The sequence below is a fragment of the Xiphophorus couchianus genome, chromosome 2 (assembly GCF_001444195.1).
Source record: "Xiphophorus couchianus chromosome 2, X_couchianus-1.0, whole genome shotgun sequence".
Classification (NCBI taxonomy): domain Eukaryota; kingdom Metazoa; phylum Chordata; class Actinopteri; order Cyprinodontiformes; family Poeciliidae; genus Xiphophorus; species Xiphophorus couchianus.
This window is the reverse complement of record NC_040229.1, coordinates 29,361,376-29,384,187: the sequence shown is the minus strand read 5'-3', so window position 1 is coordinate 29,384,187 and position 22,812 is coordinate 29,361,376. Positions and strand designations below refer to the sequence as shown.

At 36.0% G+C, this 22,812-nt stretch overlaps 2 protein-coding genes across 3 annotated transcripts in view; one reads left to right on the top strand and one right to left on the bottom strand.

Annotated features, from left to right (window-relative positions):
* Nucleotides 1–22,812, bottom strand: part of cfap73 (cilia and flagella associated protein 73) — a 47,661-nt gene that overhangs the window by 8,092 nt on the left and 16,757 nt on the right. Inside the window, exon 2 of one of the 2 annotated variants that reach the window (XM_028044911.1) lies at nt 13–69. The exons of the other annotated variant lie outside the window; for it this stretch is intronic. The gene's annotated coding sequence lies outside the window, so the exon portion shown is untranslated. The remainder of the gene's footprint in view (nt 1–12; nt 70–22,812) is intronic. 2 annotated transcript variants of the gene reach the window in all.
* Nucleotides 11,803–12,843, top strand: LOC114161576 (ADP-ribose glycohydrolase OARD1-like). The gene is made up of 4 exons (XM_028044935.1): nt 11,803–12,199; nt 12,336–12,394; nt 12,483–12,595; nt 12,702–12,843. The coding sequence occupies exons 1-4, from the start codon at nt 12,007–12,009 to the stop codon at nt 12,838–12,840; spliced, it is 504 nt and encodes a 167-aa protein (XP_027900736.1). The 5' UTR covers nt 11,803–12,006; the 3' UTR covers nt 12,841–12,843.

Below are 22,812 nucleotides of genomic sequence, written 5' to 3'. Positions count from 1 at the left end.
AGGTTGACTAACCTCGTGAGGGTTCAGTTCATCTCAGCAGGGTTGTTCTGTTTTGATGGCTGCCTCCCTCTGGACACGAGGAAGATGCTATTTAACAAAAACATTAGTCTGAAAAGGTTGCATTCATTTATTATTTAATTGTTTTTATTTTATTTGCAGTATATTTAGAAATAGCCATCTCAGAAACTCAACTGTACGGAGTCCACTTGATGACATGGGGGATTTTTAAAAAATTTTTTGCATCCCCACGCAATAATGTATTTAGCAGTCATGCATCATCTTGATTACTGAAAGTCTTTCTGCTACAATGTCATGTTTTTGAAAGATTTTTTCACGTACACAATGTCCCATCCCCACTCTGACGCCCAAACATGGCAGAATTGTTTTGCGAGAAAGGAAGAAAGAATAAAAACGATCCAAATTATTGACTTTTTTGAGTTATATTCACAGGGTAATATCGACCGTCTGAAAGTTTTGTTGTGTCTGTTAGTCTGAGTGGTTAATAAAGGCCAAATCCCATCTCCACCGAAAGACATCACACAAACACGAAGAAGCAGCTAATAGATGGATTTTTAATAAGAGTTAAGAATGTATAAACACGGGAATCTTTAAATTTGCACCGCACAAACAATTTAGTAACTGTTGTTAGAAACAGGATTCTGTGAGCGGCACTTTGTTGGTTTTTTTCTTTTGTTTGTCATTTAGTAGTACGGTGTTAAAGTAGTAATATCGCTGTTGCTACGTCGTCTCGCAATGTATAAGAGCTGTGCTTGTTTAATCTTTTAAAAAAGTTTGTAAAGATATTTTGGCAAAAAAAACAACAAAACTAGATGCTGCTCCTGTATTTTAATCTTAGTTCTGGCAGTAACATACTCCCATACTATTGGAACAAATCCAAACGATTGCAAATCCATACTCCACACTTTGGGAACCACTGATATAGGAAATGGTGCGGTCAGAACCTAAAGATATCCACATATGTGCTGCTTATCTGTTGTACGTCTTCCATACTCTTCGTAATCTTTTTCATAAGATCAGACAGAGAGCAGAGTAAAACTTCATGCAAAATAGTTACCAACCAGCAACAGTAAAATCATGATGATATTTGCATTATTCTAAAGAAGTCCCTTGAAATAGAAAAAAAAACAAACTTGCACACTAATATATCTTTGGCTCCTATAGAAACTGTAATGTTCACACAAAAAAATGTGCAAGGTGTTTACGTGAATGAGGTTTGGACGTTAAGTTGCGCAATATGTAGCCCTTTTCAGTACGTTTCCATGGAGACTTACCATACATTTCTTGTTTGTGAAAAACTCCCAAGTCTGATTAATGAAAGCATTTCTTGTATTAACCCCCAGATATCCCTGAAATCCACTTGTTGCCTTTTAACAGTCTAGAGATCTGCTCCGTGTCCGGATTTATTGTGTTTACATTCCCCCGACAGAGTACCATTCCACTCAACAACATACCTGAAAAGCAGAAACAACCAACAGGCTCCAACATTAAGTTTACCCTTCGTGAGTTTACATAGCACAATTTTTAGAGACTGTAGAATCTAATAACATAACAGGCAAAAGATAGCCACAAGTTCAGTCACTAACACCTGAATCCCAACGTCACGTTTAGACAAAAACAAACAAAAGTCTTTAAATAACATGAAAACCCCAACAATGAATTCCACTTTAAAGAAAACGATGCAAAAATACAAATTCAAAAATGATAATGAAATTATAAAGACCTTCAGGAAGAGTAAAAGCTTACACATGACGAATAACCCACACACACAAGTAGGATGGCCACAATTTCACATTTGAAAGTGTGGCCATCCTGGCTTCATGCTAACGCTACTTCCGGATCTCACCCACAGGTGGCAGTACTTAAAATTACCTGATGTATTATAACTTTCTATAACTTCTTTCCTCTCTTCGTGCTACAACAAAATGGAGCACACCAAGACAAGCCATGTCCCACAGACTAATGTTATGCTGTCAAAAAGAAGCCTTGCGTCAGTAGCCATGTTCCCACCAACATTTTCTTAAATTAAGTATCGCAAAGAAAAGGCTGATAGAAATGACAAAATTCAAAATAATTTTCTCAACGTCTACGTCCAAACCTTTGGTCCAGAGCAGAGGCCTGTCTGCCCGGTGTGGAGAGGCGCTCCAGGCTGGGATGGGAGCGAGGGATGGAGGCGTGGGTTTGAATCCCACTTCTGACACATTTGCTTTCATTTAAGTGGACTGAGGAAGTGCGTCACGGAGCAAAGACAACTTTGACACCACTGGGAGATGTCAGGATGGCCGAGCGGTCTATTTGATGAAACAATTTTCATTTTTTCAGTTATTCTAAGAGGCCGTCCTTCAAAAGGTTATGATCATCTTTGTTAGCCTGTGCTTTCATTATTTCAGACATTACATTAGGTTTCTTCATACATATCAAACCACAGACCTGAGCTGCATTAGAAGTAAACGTTGTTGTGACTGTAGACTTGAAAACGATCTCAGAATGTTTCTGTAAAACGTTAACGGCTGCTGCCGTTAACGTTTTACTTTTCTTTAGCATAGAAAGTACTGCTGAATTGGCGCTTCTGTGTTTTGTTTGTTTTGGTCTTGTTTATATTCTGTTTAGTCAAAGTCCCAGTTTGAATATAAACCTACGCAAAGGGATTTATTTGGAGACTTTTTTTTAGTCAGAAGCTAGTTTTATTTCGCACACACGGTTGCTATGACCGCGTAGGACAACACATATTAGTTTCAAAGGCTGTGCGTGATGCTAAGCAAAACTGCATATAATTTAACCGTGTAATAAAAGTGGAGGCACTGAATATTAAATGTTTTGAACACATTCTGTGACATGTCAGATAGTTGGACCTTTGTTTATGTGCTGAGCTGCTTTACGATTGGCAAATCTTTCATTAAATGTTGCAACAAAACCAACTAAATCAGTTCGTCTTCCTCGTCTCCACTTGACTTCACACACCTAATTGAGGTTTTGAATGTCATATAATCATCATGAGAACCAACATTTCTGTGCTGGAAAAAAAAATCCCCATATTAAAGGACCACATGTGAACACGAGAGCACTTGCCAGCGCTATTTTTTTTTACCTGAAATATTCTCTTCTTTTGAACCGTCATGTTTTGTATAACATAAAATGCGCCATTCTACTTTTACATCAAGCGGACGCTGCATTTGGAGAACCTTGATGAGACGCCAAGCGTGTTTGTGGAACCTTCAGCTGACCTGTCGTATAAATCTATCCAAACGGCGCTCTCCTCTCTCACCCTGTCAACTCTAATCACCGAAACGTATGAGCGGACGTTAAAAGTCAATGAGTGGAGTGGGAGAAAGAACACTAAGCAGATTTATTCAGGCTTTCAAAATGTCTAAGAATATCACATCGTCACATTATTCATTTGGTTCTTTTTTTAACAAGATGTGTGGGTTTAACTGCGTGTTTTCTTAGTTGATGGTATTTACATTCATGTATACCAATTTGTGCCACTATCTGAAACAGAATTAGTGTTTTCGATGCCCACTGTCATTTTTAATTTTGTGTTTTATTCAGATTTATGTGAAAGATCAATATAATGTAACGCGCAACTGTGACACGGACGGAAAAAATATATACATAGTTTTAACACCTTTGTTTTTTCAAAAACACAAATTTTGTCCTGCCAATTGATTGTCAATTGGACCTCAAGTAGGTCTGGACGTAATATTAAAAAGGGTAATATTAAGTATTTTCCAGACACATAGTGCCATTTCAGAGCAAATTAACAGGGAATAACAATATAATATAATATAAAGTTATGACTTTACATAATACTGCCCCTTTAATAAGATCCATCTATCTTTCGGTTAGATGGACCGAAAGCAGTCGGTCTCAGCAGTCCCCCTTCTCTTCTAATGTAAAACACCACACAGCATGATGCTTCCACAACCATTTATAAGCATTTATATCATCTTAATGTAACTCCAAACAAATGAAAAACTACTGGATCTACTGGATCAAAGTGAGAAATCTCTTGTTTAGGTGAATTTCCAGGTCTTGGTAGGTTTGCAGTTGTTTATCAATCTCTCAATTTTTTGTGATGGAACAAATAAATCTCTGTAAGATGTTAAAAGGCTTTTGTTTTATATAACATAAGCCTGCTATAAACTGCTTTACAACTTTATTTCTGACCTGTCTGCTGTGCTCCTTGGTTTTCATGACTCTGCTGATTGACTAACAAACTCTGAGGCCCTTACAGAAAACAACTGGACTCATACATGTGTTTATTAGGTTACAGGGGATTTTATTTAGGGGCCTCTGAGGAAAAGGGAGTCGATTACAAATGTAGGCCACATTTTTAGATGGCCATTTGTGGAAGTTTTTGAAAAATATATATTTTTAAAAAACAAGCAGCCTGTAGTCTGTGTGTGTGATGAGCTCTCTCTGGGAACTCTGGCTACCTCTAGTCCCTGCAGAAATGAAGCATGTATGATATGAATGACTTTGTGTTGGCCTGTTCAAATAAATGTCTAATAAAACACACCAAAGTAAGCGTTACATGCGTCTGATCCGAGCAGTGGCGCCCCCAAGAAGGGATCCTGAGAAATGCAGCCCTACTACCCCCAAAAGTCATGTTGATGTCATAGAAAGGCATAAATGTTATTGTCTCTAGTGACAACACAAATAAATAAGATTAAAAAAAAATATTTTTAGCTTTGCCACCATAAAACTTTTTGACAATTTTCTGGACACGCTACTAGGTGATCTGAGTTTACGTTCAGCGCTAACAAAACCAAATATCTGCTTTAATCTACAGCTAAAGTTTTGCTTCCATCGGCTTTAGGATCTGCACCACAGATTCATACAATGAGCCAGCTTGAAAGCGTTGACAGCCTCTGTGGAGGAGACCTGATGTACCGACCAGGAAGGCCAGCTGTTTGCTGGGATGACCCAGTTCAGGCGCTGGGAGACAGAAGTATCCTAGCTACGCCGCTAGCCCGTCTGGGTAATGAGTCCCAACCCATGAATGACTCGGGGACTGCACTGGATCCGCAATGTGAAGAGTTACTGCGGCTCTATTGCACTTTATAGTTAGTGCTGCTTAATTTGTGGTAGTATTTCTTTACCACTGTATGGTCACCATTAACTATTTTACCAGACCGTCTACCGGGTTATGTACGAGGCTATGTGTTTAGTTTGTCATTCATTAGTTTCAATTGTGTCTAGTTACTGTTATGTGCTGCTGATTGCCATTAACGTTCTGCTCAACAAAAAAAAATGTATGACAGGAAATAGGATTATTCATATGGGAAAAAAAAAGCTAAATGCTAATTTTAAGTGTTTTATTACAATAGTTTGAGGCGTCACCTGTGCAGCTGGCGCTCTCTAGCTGCTATTTCAGAATAGAAACACACTTATTTACAAAACCTATCTAGAGTTATGTCAAAGCTCAACCTCAACCTATACTTTTATATTTAAATCACATCATTAAATGTGGCAACATGTCAAACCCATGATTGCCTTTTTAATAAGTTAATTTGTTTTTACCGTTTGGTGGCTGGGATGGAATTCAAATGATGCCAGTCTTATTACTTCACATAATAACAATTCATCATCTTTACAACATTTTTATTTTGTCATTTCCAAAATGAAACATAGGCATCATTTGACAATATAATTTTGTAAAAGAGAGACTATATGGGACACCTTCTGTCAAATTTTAATCGGAGTTTGATGGATGATTGATTGATGACTAATAGATTTTGATTTCCGGTCACAGGATGCCCCTCCCCCACCTTTCCCACCCATCCCCCCACACAGATCCGTTTTTCCCACGCCTTCAGACCAGTATGAGTTGTAAGAATAATACAGGTAAAATATGGAAATTATGAGTTTTAAGAATAATACAATTAAAGTATGAAAAACAATGAAAGTGATAGATAATTGAGAATAATATAAAATATAGTATATTTAAATAGGATGTTGTAGTTACCTCTGGTTTTAAACGGAATATCCTCCTGAGACACTGCGGGAAACGGGCTCTGTGAGGCAGGTTAAAAAAATCCTAGTTGGGTGATTCTCATGACCTTTGGGGTCAAAACACATGTTGTGCAAGGAAACTCTATGTCACCGACATCCTCTGGCAAAGAATCGATAACAATGGTGATCAATCTCTGGTTTTAAAACGGAATATCTTCCTGATCGGGTCTGCTATCAGCTCTTGGAATCTGCATATGTCACCACCCAGACCCCCTGTCATGGGTGCTTGTCTGTGTGTGTGTCCAGGGGTGTGTAGGGCTGTGTGTGTGTGTGTGTGTGTGGGTGTGTGTGTGCGCACCCGTAAGACTGAACACATACCTCTACAGAAAGCCTAGAGTTTTAACTGTTTTACTGCTTTATTTTATGGTAGCACGACTAGTCAGTGCTGACTATGAGTTTGTGATTTCCTTCATCACTTAAATTTTAAACTCTTATAGATTTTTTTCTGTAACACTTGCTAGTGTGAAACATGTTAGTAAAAGTTCCTCATTTGTACACGTACTTCTGAAGAATATGTGACAGACAGTAAACAGACCTACGTGAGGCTGCTCAAATTTAACTTTTATCTTTCCGCAGTTAAAGAATTTGTCCAGACTTTTCCAGAATTTGGCCCGGTATCATTGTGAATGATTTTGTTCAGTTTTTTTTCTTGCTGTTGAATCAACACTGATCTTCCCACTACTTCATGTTTTCTCCAAAATAGTAAATCTTGGTTTAAATACATTTGAAACTCATAGATTTTTTTTTCTGTAACACTTGCTAGAGTAATACATTTCAGGAAATGTTCCTCATTTGTACTCGTACTTCTGAACAATATCTGTCAGGGACTAAACAGGCCATGGTGAGGTTGCTCATATGTATCTTTCAGCTTTCCCTCCACCCATTATCTTACACACTTTAGTGTTCACTAACAAAATATAATACACCTCTATCTTTTTTTAATTTTTCACTATTAAAACTTTTAAATGATCAATGTGAACCATCAGTCTGTATTAAAATAATTAATATAATTCATATTATTTATTTAGATTTGATGTTTTAATGTGTGCCCTTGGATTTATATTGATTTATTGAATGTGTAAATATTTATCAAACTGAATAGCCATTCCGTTTTTTATATAGTATTTTTTTTCTTTTGGTGTTTTGTTGCACAAATTTAAATATATGCTGGCTATCAGCCAAAAATTCAATCAGTGAATTTGTGTTTTTTTTCTTAAATACTCCCTCTCACCGAGACTTACTTACATCTTCTGACAACTAGCCCCACTTATAATAACATTGACTAAGTCTGCTATTGGTACACTTTACCTAAAAATAAAAATTAAACATACTCACTACACAATCATGCTCCAAGAGTTGCTCATAACATGGTGAATTGTTTTGTTACCTTTAAAATGATCTGCAGCTTTTGTTCCTTGGTCCTAATGATGCTGTTCACTAATGTTCTCTAACAGACAGTACAACACCTCTTGTAATTGATAAGCTTATAAATGATCAATGCGAAACATCAGTATGCGCTAAAGAAGATCATATCAGTCAGATTAAGTAAAATATCATTATACTCAAAGCAATCAAAATTATATTTCTCTGAAAGGTCTTTTTTTTCAGGGAGTTTAGACTGTATGAAAGGAATCAGTGAAATATACTATGAAATATTTTATCTGCTGCATCCCCATAATGAAACTTCAATTGTGAATTGAATGATTACATTGCATCTAGATACAAAAGAATCAACCGTTAATTAGTAATCATACTGACTAACAAGATCTGATCAAACAACAAACCTGACTACCTCAAGGGATTTCTCACATTGGAGAATAAACCGTCTGACTTTCTTTAGCCACTAAATTTAACCTTACCAAAGTTTTGCCTTGGAGCAAACAGGTACTGAGTTTGAAGCGGATCAGACGCCTTCAGCCATCTGCTAAAGCTAGACTCCGGCCTTCCTCACTGTAAAATAAAACATTAGACTTAAACAAAAAGTTCAAGCGAACATCACTTAATTATCATCGACTTGTTGTTTGTACTCATCTTAAACAAGTGGCAGGAACGTTTGGATATATATATAAAAAAAAGCTTTATAAGTTAATCTATTTAAGTTGAGTCCGTGCAACAAGTAAAATAAAATAAAAAGCGAACTATTTGAAAGTAATGAGGATTTTGGCTGGTAAAAGTTGAACATTTTAACATGCCCAGACGCTACACCATTTCTGCTCAAGCAAACCAAAAGGTTTTGAACAGAACAACCATGTCAAATAATGAGACCGTGAATCTTTAATCTATGTAGCAAATATATTGCTGCTGCTGCTGTAAGCAGAAAATAAAAGAAGTTTTACGGAGAATAATATTTTGGATGAGTTGAAGAATATTGTTTGCCAAAATCACACGGTGTAACTACACTTGTCTTTTATATGTAGCAGTAATTGAATCTTTTTGAGGCAATTGGTTTGCATAAATTAAAGTAAATACGGTCTATTTTCCTGCTCCACATACTTAGTTAGCAATTTGTCAGTTAGCTTCCCAGTCTGAACTTCTGGGCAATGTCTTGATTCAGTCAAATTTTCTATCTTGTATCTCCTGAACTCTGATATTTTGCTTGCTGGTCTTCATCGTGCTCTGAATGCAGTATCGGGTTTCTCTTACTTTAACCCGCCCAACTTGCACCTGATTGGCATGTTAGCGTTTTGATTCCCTCCCAGTGAGGCGGTGCTTCACAAAGCAAACTGTTTGTCAAACTGTTGATCTGCCTCATGGCTGTTTTAGAAGATATGGTGACTGAGGTTTAGAGAGTACTAGCCAGCTCATGCAGCTTGTTTTTATTAGATGGCAGTCCTAAAAGTACATATCTTTAAAATATGAATAAATACGTACAATTCCATAATTATTCGATCCAACGGTTATAGAAGTTTTGTAATAATGCAATTCAGGTATTTTACATTTTCTGGACTAAAGGAGGATTTCAGTTCAACACCTGTGGTTTCTTAATGTAAGTGTTTCTGCTACTGGACAAGAAACAGGGTTAAAAGAGGATTTAGAAAGCAAAATACAAAGATGATAGTTGTTTTTACCGAGAGCAAGGCTGTGACTAGTTATCAGGACAGAACGAGACCTGTAAAACTGTTGGGCATATATGACCAAGGAGGGAACCAGTCATCTGCTCCAATAATTTATTAATCTTTAGGAAATATTTTTGGACACAGCCATCCGCAGGAGCAAGATGAAGCAAGAACATCACAACATCAGATGTATTTTTTCATCCTTATATCCGTGATTTAAAACTATTTTTAATTTTGTGTCATCATTGTTCCCCTTTTCAAAGAGTCAATTATCTTTTTACCCATGGAAAAGTGTCATGTGTTTATTATGAGTAGGATTAACCAAGCTGAAGGAAAATAAAGAAAAAGGATAAATAAATATTCATTGATACAGAACCGAATCAGCAAATATGAACTTATGAAACTATTGAAACCTTCAAGAATTTTATGTTGTGTAAGATATTTAAGAAACTAATATTGAATCTGCGCTCATGAATTTCTTTATTTGGTCGTTATCTCTAAAATACGTTTACCTTTTGTTTTGTTGAACACCAGACATCTCATCTCTTTTCCACAGTTTTTTTTCACTTAGTTCCACTACTGCAGTGGATTTTATAGTCAATGTTTAAAGCCAGCACAGAGTCTGAAGCGATGGAGGAAATTTACGACAATATGGAACCTGTTGGAAAAACCGCATCTAATCACACAGGTAAGAACAAAGTTACAGAGAAATTTAGCATGTATTGAATTCAATTTTGCTAAGGTTGAGGTTTTTGTTAAGGTTGGAGCAGCTCCAAAGAGAGGCTCTGCCTCCGTGCGGCTGTCTGTTTGGGAATCCTGAATGTTTTACTTTTGGCTGAACTCATCGCCCTCAGCATACACAGTGAGTCTTCTTCTAGTCATCTTAAAGATGTAAAAAGACTAGATTTTATGTTTCTGTTATATTAAAAAGGCATTGAAATCAAACTGATCAAATAGCAAGGGTTTAAATAACAGAATAAAGCTTAGTGACTCAAAGTTTTGCAGAGAGGTGAAACATTACACTAAGACAAAACATTACACATGAGTTTGATTCATTTTCAACAATGGATGCATTTGCAGCCATTTAGGTTAGCGTGTCTTTAATATCTTTTCTTTTTTCAAACTATTTACCCAACGATTTATTGTTCAGTGTTACCTCAGTTTAAATTCTACAGGCATAACCAAAATCATGAAACTATGTTATAAGTCTTAAGTGAAAATACGGTCTTGCCACTTCTTTTTGCAAACATGGTTGTTAATTTTTTTTTTTTCAGCTCATGACATGACAGCAGATTTTTCTGACATCAGCAACATTCTGACCGAGCAGAACAGCAGCAGCGAGTTTCCCTCCATGAACGCTAACTTCACTGAAACGGCTCCACGAGCTGAAGACACTTTAAGGTTGGTCAAAACTTTAAAAAAATTTGGATCTCGTTAAAAATTGAATTCTACTCTGAAATGTAGAGTATAACTAATAACTTTCCTTTTTGGTCTAAATGAATATAATGTAAATGAACAATCTTTATTTTAATTTATTAAGTGCTCTATCATTTGCGTGTGCTAAAAAACAACAAGGTAAAACAAACTAAACTTTGATTTTTTTCTCCTTAAAGGGAAATTGTGTCCTACAGAACGAACAAACATCAATTGTTCCTGTTCATCCAGGGGCTGCAGGAGAAGAGAAGAGCAGATCCACTAGTGATGGATGATTAGGATCTGTGTTCACTGTGATATTATTCACCAACAATAATGTAGCTTATTAGTACGGTGTTACATAAAATCCTAAAGATAAAATGTACACTCCCAACTGTTGTGACCTGCATCTAATAACACAACAATTTTACCGGTTGTACTCTGTGTTTTTCTTTCTTGTTAAAATTCTGACGTGATAAACAAATGTTAGAGGATGGTTTTGTGCGGAGGATCGGTTTAGCATGATGCTCTCTGAATGTGTCTTAATGTGACTTTTACTACGAGACTTTATGGAGTTCCAGTTGTGTCCGGTAATAGAGGATTAAATTCTATCTTGGTAGAATTATATTTCTACATTTCCAATTATTTACTATCATTTGTAATAAAGTGATGCCAACACCACGGATTCAACAGTGAGGAGTTTGTTCTAGTCGTCTTAAAGATGGAAAGAGTCAATATTGTGCTGATTCTGAGTAACTGAATGATTAACTGAATGACTTTTTATTCATTTCAGAGTTCAATCAGCGAGGTTATTCATTTTGTGGTGGTCCTTGTCTATGAAAGAAAGAAACAAAGAAGGAAAACAGTAAATGTACATGTTGGTTCCACCGGCTTCCCCCTGAAAATACGGATAAATTCAGTCATTGTAGGGTTAAAGTAATTTGAAGAAGGAGAAGCGTATAAACAAGTCAAGTCAATGACATGATGCATTCTGCATTTTTAACTCGGTTAACTTAACTTTTTTTTTTTTTTTTTTTTTACTGACTTTAATACATTTAAATTGCTGCGTTGTTTGATAAGTAGAATGGAAATGACTTTTTTGTAAACGGTCTTGTAAATTAGCGTTTTATAAATCAACTGAATTGAATTAAGAAATTTGACCTTCGGATTGGACTGAAGAGAAATGATGAGCAATGTTTTATGGGTTTGGGTTTTATAAAGCAAAGATTGGTATTTTTAATTTTTAATTTTTTTTTTTTTTCGTAACATCAAAAGTTCATTTTATGGTAAACAGAAAATCCAGCTTATTATAGTTTACTGGGACTAACAACCCCTGGACAAATTTGGAAAAGAAATTCTGCAAAGTGGGTGGTGCTTTAAGGAACAATGAGACACAGCCTAGTGTGGGGCCACATGTAGAGGGGATAAGCAAGGCTGTAGTAAGCGCCGTTACCAACTTGGTACTTTGTGGTTATAGTTTTCTCCAAGTTGCGCTTAAGAAAGTATGAACATGGGCAAAACTGAGGAACTCTATCAATCAACCAACTGGATATTAAAGTATGTCACCGGAGATTTGTTCTCCTGTCCACGCGATGAATCCTTGGCCCACTGCATCAGTGAAGACTGTGGCATGGGAGCAGGCATAGCGGTGATGTTCAAGAAGAAGTTTGGTCGAGTCTCAGAGTTAAAGGAGCAGAGTGAGTCAGGCTAGTTACTAAAGTCATTGTTTTGGAAAAAAGGTCTCATGTTTTTGCAGTTGATTAAAATGTCTGATTTCAACAGCAAGTGCTAAATCATATCCTGTTTTGTATTTTTTTATGTATGTCCTAATAGAGAAGCTTCCGGGGCAGTGTGCTGTCCTGACACATGATCAACGTTTCATCTACTATCTGGTAAACATACCACAATTATACTGCATAGGACCAAAACCTGTTTCATTATTCGATCTGGTAACTGTATCTTTCCTATTATGTGTCTCAGATCACAAAGAAAAAAGCCAGCCAGAAACCCACGTATGTCAACCTAAGACAGAGTCTGGAAGACATGAAATCTCGCTGCTTAGAAAATGGTGTCAATAGGATATCAATACCTCGGTTTGTAGGAACTACTGTGAGTAAATGACTATAATAAATACCCTTAAATCTTCTTCTTTATTGGGAATAATTAATCAATTTGATTGTCTCGTATCTCCCCCCTCAGAATTGGCTGTGGCCTGGACCAGCTGCAGTGGTCAAAGGTGTCAAAGATCCTGGAACAGATCTTTAAAGAGACAAATATCTCCATCACAGTGTACAGCCTGCCCTGTGTTGGGTCAAAGCTTCAAATGCATGACGTGTAGTACATTTTCATTGGGGGTTTTTTAGCTTAAAATCCTTTATAATCCTTTATATTTTGGAAATCAACACTCCTAAAACAGTTTTAAGGAAACAATAAATAAGGAAACAATAAAAACCTCCCCATAAGTTGCTTAGATACAAGAGTTTTAACATCCCGCTGATTTAAAAATGATGTTTCATGCCATTAAAGATACGAAACTTATTCCAAACACTGATGTTGCACTCTGTGAATATCATACTACATGATCTTACTACTAAATCATGCTACACAAAGTGATCCAACAAATCACCTGAGGCAGGTAAAATACAATAGTTATGCCTAAAATTTGTTTTTTTGTTTTTCTAAATCTATATAGTTGTTGAAAATGTAGCTTTTCCTGTGAATCTGTAAATCTAATTTGTGAAAGAGTTTGCTTCTCTAGCTTTATTTTCCTGACCCAAATTCAGGAGCAAGATTGTTGTCATAAGTTTTTTTTTGTCATGAGTTTATAATGATTTTGATGCTTGTTTCAGACTTTTTAGTATTTGTAACCTGTGAATGGTGTTGTACAGGATATTATGACTTTCTTTGAAAATTGCTTTGTAAATAAAATTTAAGATCATGGTTTTTGACAACCTTTACCTGCTAAAACACCAGGCAACGGTATGTAGGAAAATGCAATTTGAAATTTTTAGAAATTTCTTAGTTTTGCCTCAAAAATGAACTTTTGATGTTACAAAAAAAAAAATAAATTAAAAATTAAAAATACCAATCTTTGCTTTATAAAACTCAAACCCATAAAACATTGCTCATCATTTCTCTTCAGTCCAATCCGAAGGTCAAATTTCTTAATTCAATTCAGTTGATTTATAAAACGCTAATTTACAAGACTGTTTACAAAAAAGTCATTTCCATTCTACTTATCAAACAATGCAGCAATTTAAATGTATTAAAGTCAGTAAAAAGAAAAAAAAAAAAAAGTTAAGTTAACCGAGTTAAAAATGCAGAATGCATCATGTCATTGACTTGACTTGTTTATACGCTTCTCCTTCTTCAAATTACTTTAACCCTACAATGACTGAATTTATCCGTATTTTCAGGGGGAAGCCGGTGGAACCAACATGTACATTTACTGTTTTCCTTCTTTGTTTCTTTCTTTCATAGACAAGGACCACCACAAAATGAATAACCTCGCTGATTGAACTCTGAAATGAATAAAAAGTCATTCAGTTAATCATTCAGTTACTCAGAATCAGCACAATATTGACTCTTTCCATCTTTAAGACGACTAGAACAAACTCCTCACTGTTGAATCCGTGGTGTTGGCATCACTTTATTACAAATGATAGTAAATAATTGGAAATGTAGAAATATAATTCTACCAAGATAGAATTTAATCCTCTATTACCGGACACAACTGGAACTCCATAAAGTCTCGTAGTAAAAGTCACATTAAGACACATTCAGAGAGCATCATGCTAAACCGATCCTCCGCACAAAACCATCCTCTAACATTTGTTTATCACGTCAGAATTTTAACAAGAAAGAAAAACACAGAGTACAACCGGTAAAATTGTTGTGTTATTAGATGCAGGTCACAACAGTTGGGAGTGTACATTTTATCTTTAGGATTTTATGTAACACCGTACTAATAAGCTACATTATTGTTGGTGAATAATATCACAGTGAACACAGATCCTAATCATCCATCACTAGTGGATCTGCTCTTCTCTTCTCCTGCAGCCCCTGGATGAACAGGAACAATTGATGTTTGTTCGTTCTGTAGGACACAATTTCCCTTTAAGGAGAAAAAAATCAAAGTTTAGTTTGTTTTACCTTGTTGTTTTTTAGCACACGCAAATGATAGAGCACTTAATAAATTAAAATAAAGATTGTTCATTTACATTATATTCATTTAGACCAAAAAGGAAAGTTATTAGTTATACTCTACATTTCAGAGTAGAATTCAATTTTTAACGAGATCCAAATTTTTTTAAAGTTTTGACCAACCTTAAAGTGTCTTCAGCTCGTGGAGCCGTTTCAGTGAAGTTAGCGTTCATGGAGGGAAACTCGCTGCTGCTGTTCTGCTCGGTCAGAATGTTGCTGATGTCAGAAAAATCTGCTGTCATGTCATGAGCTGAAAAAAAAAAAATTAACAACCATGTTTGCAAAAAGAAGTGGCAAGACCGTATTTTCACTTAAGACTTATAACATAGTTTCATGATTTTGGTTATGCCTGTAGAATTTAAACTGAGGTAACACTGAACAATAAATCGTTGGGTAAATAGTTTGAAAAAAGAAAAGATATTAAAGACACGCTAACCTAAATGGCTGCAAATGCATCCATTGTTGAAAATGAATCAAACTCATGTGTAATGTTTTGTCTTAGTGTAATGTTTCACCTCTCTGCAAAACTTTGAGTCACTAAGTTTTATTCTGTTATTTAAACCCTTGCTATTTGATCAGTTTGATTTCAATGCCTTTTTAATATAACAGAAACATAAAATCTAGTCTTTTTACATCTTTAAGATGACTAGAAGAAGACTCACTGTGTATGCTGAGGGCGATGAGTTCAGCCAAAAGTAAAACATTCAGGATTCCCAAACAGACAGCCGCACGGAGGCAGAGCCTCTCTTTGGAGCTGCTCCAACCTTAACAAAAACCTCAACCTTAGCAAAATTGAATTCAATACATGCTAAATTTCTCTGTAACTTTGTTCTTACCTGTGTGATTAGATGCGGTTTTTCCAACAGGTTCCATATTGTCGTAAATTTCCTCCATCGCTTCAGACTCTGTGCTGGCTTTAAACATTGACTATAAAATCCACTGCAGTAGTGGAACTAAGTGAAAAAAAACTGTGGAAAAGAGATGAGATGTCTGGTGTTCAACAAAACAAAAGGTAAACGTATTTTAGAGATAACGACCAAATAAAGAAATTCATGAGCGCAGATTCAATATTAGTTTCTTAAATATCTTACACAACATAAAATTCTTGAAGGTTTCAATAGTTTCATAAGTTCATATTTGCTGATTCGGTTCTGTATCAATGAATATTTATTTATCCTTTTTCTTTATTTTCCTTCAGCTTGGTTAATCCTACTCATAATAAACACATGACACTTTTCCATGGGTAAAAAGATAATTGACTCTTTGAAAAGGGGAACAATGATGACACAAAATTAAAAATAGTTTTAAATCACGGATATAAGGATGAAAAAATACATCTGATGTTGTGATGTTCTTGCTTCATCTTGCTCCTGCGGATGGCTGTGTCCAAAAATATTTCCTAAAGATTAATAAATTATTGGAGCAGATGACTGGTTCCCTCCTTGGTCATATATGCCCAACAGTTTTACAGGTCTCGTTCTGTCCTGATAACTAGTCACAGCCTTGCTCTCGGTAAAAACAACTATCATCTTTGTATTTTGCTTTCTAAATCCTCTTTTAACCCTGTTTCTTGTCCAGTAGCAGAAACACTTACATTAAGAAACCACAGGTGTTGAACTGAAATCCTCCTTTAGTCCAGAAAATGTAAAATACCTGAATTGCATTATTACAAAACTTCTATAACCGTTGGATCGAATAATTATGGAATTGTACGTATTTATTCATATTTTAAAGATATGTACTTTTAGGACTGCCATCTAATAAAAACAAGCTGCATGAGCTGGCTAGTACTCTCTAAACCTCAGTCACCATATCTTCTAAAACAGCCATGAGGCAGATCAACAGTTTGACAAACAGTTTGCTTTGTGAAGCACCGCCTCACTGGGAGGGAATCAAAACGCTAACATGCCAATCAGGTGCAAGTTGGGCGGGTTAAAGTAAGAGAAACCCGATACTGCATTCAGAGCACGATGAAGACCAGCAAGCAAAATATCAGAGTTCAGGAGATACAAGATAGAAAATTTGACTGAATCAAGACATTGCCCAGAAGTTCAGACTGGGAAGCTAACTGACAAATTGCTAACTAAGTATGTGGAGCAGGAAAATAGACCGTATTTACTTTAATTTATGCAAACCAATTGCCTCAAAAAGATTCAATTACTGCTACATATAAAAGACAAGTGTAGTTACACCGTGTGATTTTGGCAAACAATATTCTTCAACTCATCCAAAATATTATTCTCCGTAAAACTTCTTTTATTTTCTGCTTACAGCAGCAGCAGCAGCAATATATTTGCTACATAGATTAAAGATTCACGGTCTCATTATTTGACATGGTTGTTCTGTTCAAAACCTTTTGGTTTGCTTGAGCAGAAATGGTGTAGCGTCTGGGCATGTTAAAATGTTCAACTTTTACCAGCCAAAATCCTCATTACTTTCAAATAGTTCGCTTTTTATTTTATTTTACTTGTTGCACGGACTCAACTTAAATAGATTAACTTATAAAGCTTTTTTTTATATATATATCCAAACGTTCCTGCCACTTGTTTAAGATGAGTACAAACAACAAGTCGATGATAATTAAGTGATGTTCGCTTGAACTTTTTGTTTAAGTCTAATGTTTTATTTTACAGTGAGGAAGGCCGGAGTCTAGCTTTAGCAGATGGCTGAAGGCGTCTGATCCGCTTCAAACTCAGTACCTGTTTGCTCCAAGGCAAAACTTTGGTAAGGTTAAATTTAGTGGCTAAAGAAAGTCAGACGGTTTATTCTCCAATGTGAGAAATCCCTTGAGGTAGTCAGGTTTGTTGTTTGATCAGATCTTGTTAGTCAGTATGATTACTAATTAACGGTTGATTCTTTTGTATCTAGATGCAATGTAATCATTCAATTCACAATTGAAGTTTCATTATGGGGATGCAGCAGATAAAATATTTCATAGTATATTTCACTGATTCCTTTCATACAGTCTAAACTCCCTGAAAAAAAAGACCTTTCAGAGAAATATAATTTTGATTGCTTTGAGTATAATGATATTTTACTTAATCTGACTGATATGATCTTCTTTAGCGCATACTGATGTTTCGCATTGATCATTTATAAGCTTATCAATTACAAGAGGTGTTGTACTGTCTGTTAGAGAACATTAGTGAACAGCATCATTAGGACCAAGGAACAAAAGCTGCAGATCATTTTAAAGGTAACAAAACAATTCACCATGTTATGAGCAACTCTTGGAGCATGATTGTGTAGTGAGTATGTTTAATTTTTATTTTTAGGTAAAGTGTACCAATAGCAGACTTAGTCAATGTTATTATAAGTGGGGCTAGTTGTCAGAAGATGTAAGTAAGTCTCGGTGAGAGGGAGTATTTAAGAAAAAAAACACAAATTCACTGATTGAATTTTTGGCTGATAGCCAGCATATATTTAAATTTGTGCAACAAAACACCAAAAGAAAAAAAATACTATATAAAAAACGGAATGGCTATTCAGTTTGATAAATATTTACACATTCAATAAATCAATATAAATCCAAGGGCACACATTAAAACATCAAATCTAAATAAATAATATGAATTATATTAATTATTTTAATACAGACTGATGGTTCACATTGATCATTTAAAAGTTTTAATAGTGAAAAATTAAAAAAAGATAGAGGTGTACTATATTTTGTTAGTGAACACACTAAAGTGTGTAAGATAATGGGTGGAGGGAAAGCTGAAAGATACATATGAGCAACCTCACCATGGCCTGTTTAGTCCCTGACAGATATTGTTCAGAAGTACGAGTACAAATGAGGAACATTTCCTGAAATGTATTACTCTAGCAAGTGTTACAGAAAAAAAAATCTATGAGTTTCAAATGTATTTAAACCAAGATTTACTATTTTGGAGAAAACATGAAGTAGTGGGAAGATCAGTGTTGATTCAACAGCAAGAAAAAAAACTGAACAAAATCATTCACAATGATACCGGGCCAAATTCTGGAAAAGTCTGGACAAATTCTTTAACTGCGGAAAGATAAAAGTTAAATTTGAGCAGCCTCACGTAGGTCTGTTTACTGTCTGTCACATATTCTTCAGAAGTACGTGTACAAATGAGGAACTTTTACTAACATGTTTCACACTAGCAAGTGTTACAGAAAAAAATCTATAAGAGTTTAAAATTTAAGTGATGAAGGAAATCACAAACTCATAGTCAGCACTGACTAGTCGTGCTACCATAAAATAAAGCAGTAAAACAGTTAAAACTCTAGGCTTTCTGTAGAGGTATGTGTTCAGTCTTACGGGTGCGCACACACACACCCACACACACACACACACACACAGCCCTACACACCCCTGGACACACACACAGACAAGCACCCATGACAGGGGGTCTGGGTGGTGACATATGCAGATTCCAAGAGCTGATAGCAGACCCGATCAGGAAGATATTCCGTTTTAAAACCAGAGATTGATCACCATTGTTATCGATTCTTTGCCAGAGGATGTCGGTGACATAGAGTTTCCTTGCACAACATGTGTTTTGACCCCAAAGGTCATGAGAATCACCCAACTAGGACTTTTTTAACCTGCCTCACAGAGCCCGTTTCCGCAGTGTCTCAGGAGGATATTCCGTTTAAAACCAGAGGTAACTACAACATCCTATTTAAATATACTATATTTTATATTATTCTCAATTATCTATCACTTTCATTGTTTTTCATACTTTAATTGTATTATTCTTAAAACTCATAATTTCCATATTTTACCTGTATTATTCTTACAACTCATACTGGTCTGAAGGCGTGGGAAAAACGGATCTGTGTGGGGGGATGGGTGGGAAAGGTGGGGGAGGGGCATCCTGTGACCGGAAATCAAAATCTATTAGTCATCAATCAATCATCCATCAAACTCCGATTAAAATTTGACAGAAGGTGTCCCATATAGTCTCTTGTAAACTCTAGAATGTGTCTTAACTCATAATATTCTTCTAAGTTTTTCTCACTTTGTTCATCTACAAACAAAAACTTGCATGATTATAAATGGCCAAATCTTTGCAGGTGAAGGTAATGCCGAACAAATTGCATATTTGTCGTCTCCAACCTCAGCGTTCCCGTGCCGTCTTCTGTCTTTTTCTTCAATTCTCCGAAGCCTGAGTGGAAATTTCAGCGTAACTAAACTGAGCGACAGACGCGGCTTTGCACAGAGACCCAGACATGCAGTGAGAAGATAAATATCCAGTTGGCTAAAGTCGTTCCGCTCTCATTCAAGCCATGTCATTGTGTCTTCAGGAGATCCAAATTTTTTTCTTTCCTTTGTGATAAGTTTATTTTCACTCAAATTATTTAAAAGTAGGTTCTTTATCAAGCTGAGCTTATTTAACTTATCATCATTTATCAAGTCATCCGCTGACTTTGTGTCGCTGCTTAATTAAGTTCAGACTTGCTTTTACCTCGATGCTGATTTGGCTTATGGAGGGCAGATCCAAGCACCTAATCACACATCCAACAAAAACGATTGAGCAAGGTCAACTTAAAATTCGCAGTAAGACTTTAATTAAAGAGGAGTGCATAAGACTGACATGACACTGTCATAAACATGACATAGTAACAGGCATGAACATGAAGGAGTCTTTATGAATGTTTACGACTGTTGTCACAAAGTGTCATTCAGTCAATACTGACACTTTTAATGCAAAGTTCTATTAAAAGTTAATTAAAAGTGTCAACTTTGCATTAAAAGTTGTGTGAGTAATCTGAAAGTACACTCCAGAGAAAAATCAGCCAGTAGGTGAATCTGTGACGGCTGAAAAGCAAATAGGACGGGGTCGACTGTAGCTACCCCCAAAATTTGTTTGTTCAGTGCAGTATCAATATCAAATCAATATTTGTGTAAATACGCATGATAGTGACGTCATACAAAATGTGTTTGTGAGCCATCTGAAACCGTTAAAGGTGGTAAGAATTGTGATGAATTGTGATGTCTCTCTGAGCTACGCCCCAAAAGAGGGCCTAGTGTGTCATCGCTTACTCCAGCTCCCATTTGCATTTCCTAACATGTGGTTTCCTTTAGCTTTAGCTTAGCAACTAGCTAAAAGAGACAAAAGGAAAACACAGAATTATTTATTCTCAACATGCCTCACCATCACCGTCCACAATCTCTTTTTGAAAAATACTTGCATGACATGAGGTGTGTCAACGTTGAACTTAATTGAATTGAGGCTTTTATTCCTGTTTTTGACAGTTTTCTGTTGATGGTGTGTGTTTGGTAATGCCACGCACGTGGGACAGGAATTGAAACCATTTAACTGGACATTTTTATTTTTGTCCCTTTGTTTGGACTCAGTAAGGTTTAAAAAAATGGCTGCGATAACAACAGCAGCTTTGTGCGTACCTACTACTAAATTATTACTTTCCCACATCAAGAGTGCTAAAGCACTAGAATCAGCATTTCCAGTTTAAAAGTGTTTTGTGGTTTGAAGAGGTAATGACCAACAACGTGGTTCACTCAGGACTGACGGTCACACCAAATGTAGGTTTCGGAGTAGCAGTATCTAAAAGAAAATGCAGCTCCGAGGTTAAAGTTCGTGTTGGACAGTTAAAGGTTTAATGGAGCCTTCCTACTAGGTGTGGAAAACAAAAAAATTAAAAATTGAGAATTGAATTGCTTCACTGAGATTTAGGTCAGTACAAAATTTGAGTAGCATAAAAGCTCATTTTGTGATCAAAATATATACTTTCCACCCTATTTGGTAAATGTTGCTGAAATCTTGTCTTGGTTTTAATTAAATTATTGCTAATGGTCAAATTTCCTGAAATTGACATCTTGTTAGAAACTAAAGCTTTTAAAGATGTTTTTCCCTTTTATAAAAAAAAAAAAACTAATGATTTTCTTTCTTATTTAAAAATATATCTCCTTTCAAACTCTGCCCTTACAATGTAACCTATGCTAATCCCTAATCCAATAAAAATAAGCGTAAACTATAGATTTTTCTCATTTTTTCTACAAGTACAGCATCTGTCATTCAGTAGATATGCATTTTGGCAGAATAAGTCACCACTATGCAATGCAAAGGCTCCAGAAGCTTTGTTGTTTTATAATGGGAAAAAAAAAAAAAAGAGAAAGGAGACGATTATAACCGCCAAAGCTTCAAATTTATGACCCAAAGGTGGATGTGGTGATGAAACGAGGAAAGTCAAACCGCATTCATCACCCAGCCGTCACGGATACTGTAATAAGCAATCTTTGAAACGAACTTGGAGATGCGGATACAAACAGAAGTCAGGCACGGATGCGTAATGTTCCACTGCCTCTTCCATCCTCTTACTGTCCATCTAGCTGTCCTCAAACTGCCACGGCCAATAAATTGTTTTAATATCTTTTTAGCAGCCAGTAATGACTTCTGCTGTGCAATCTCAGTTTTATATGCTCGTGCAAATGGAAAGTATTTTATAAGTGTCGTCTGTGACGCGTTGGAAACCAGCAGGTTGTGACTTCCTTTAGCACAAACAGGACGGCGAGACGGACAGCGAGACTTCGTTTTAGTATCGGTGTCGTTTACAAGGAAAGCAAATTGAATTTGTTGTTTCAAGATGGTAGTTTTGATTAAAATGTCGCTTGCCATTTGTAAAAGAGGACACTGTTTGGCTGTTGATGTTGGAGAAAAGGCTAGGTTATTATGAGTATAGAACTTTACTTTGAAGCAAATATGATCATAAAACAAATAAACTTCATAGACGGATCCAGAGGTATGAGATATTTTTGACGAGCCCAGAATCCATGAATATAGAAAACAGATTTTGGTTGCAGGTCCAGAGATGTGGAAACCTACCAGTGCACATCAGACAGGCTTCTTCTCTCTCTCTCTGTTTTTAGATCAACAATCTTCTTAAAACTCTCTGCTTTTCTCTGGCTTTTGACACCTTGAGATGGAAGATTTTACTCCGTTTTGTTTTTGTGTTTTTATAACATGACTGACGCTCTGATAATGTCATTATGCGTATGTACCCAGTTGGTCCAAAATGTCTTGGCGGGTTGCCCCATCCAGCTGACATTTTAGGCTGTCTTTTGCCACAATTGATAAAAAAAAAAAAGAAAACAGTTTGGACCTCAAAGATTGACCAT

Excerpts from the sequence above, each read along its gene's own strand:
- LOC114161576 (XM_028044935.1), top strand. The coding sequence starts at position 12,007 with ATGAACATGGGCAAAACTGAGGAACTCTATCAATCAACCAACTGGATA. Across the intron at positions 12,200-12,335 it reads CTCAGAGTTAAAGGAGCAGA|AGAAGCTTCCGGGGCAGTGT; the intron begins GTGAGTCAGGCT and ends ATGTCCTAATAG. Across the intron at positions 12,596-12,701 it reads AATAGGATATCAATACCTCG|AATTGGCTGTGGCCTGGACC; the intron begins GTTTGTAGGAAC and ends CTCCCCCCTCAG.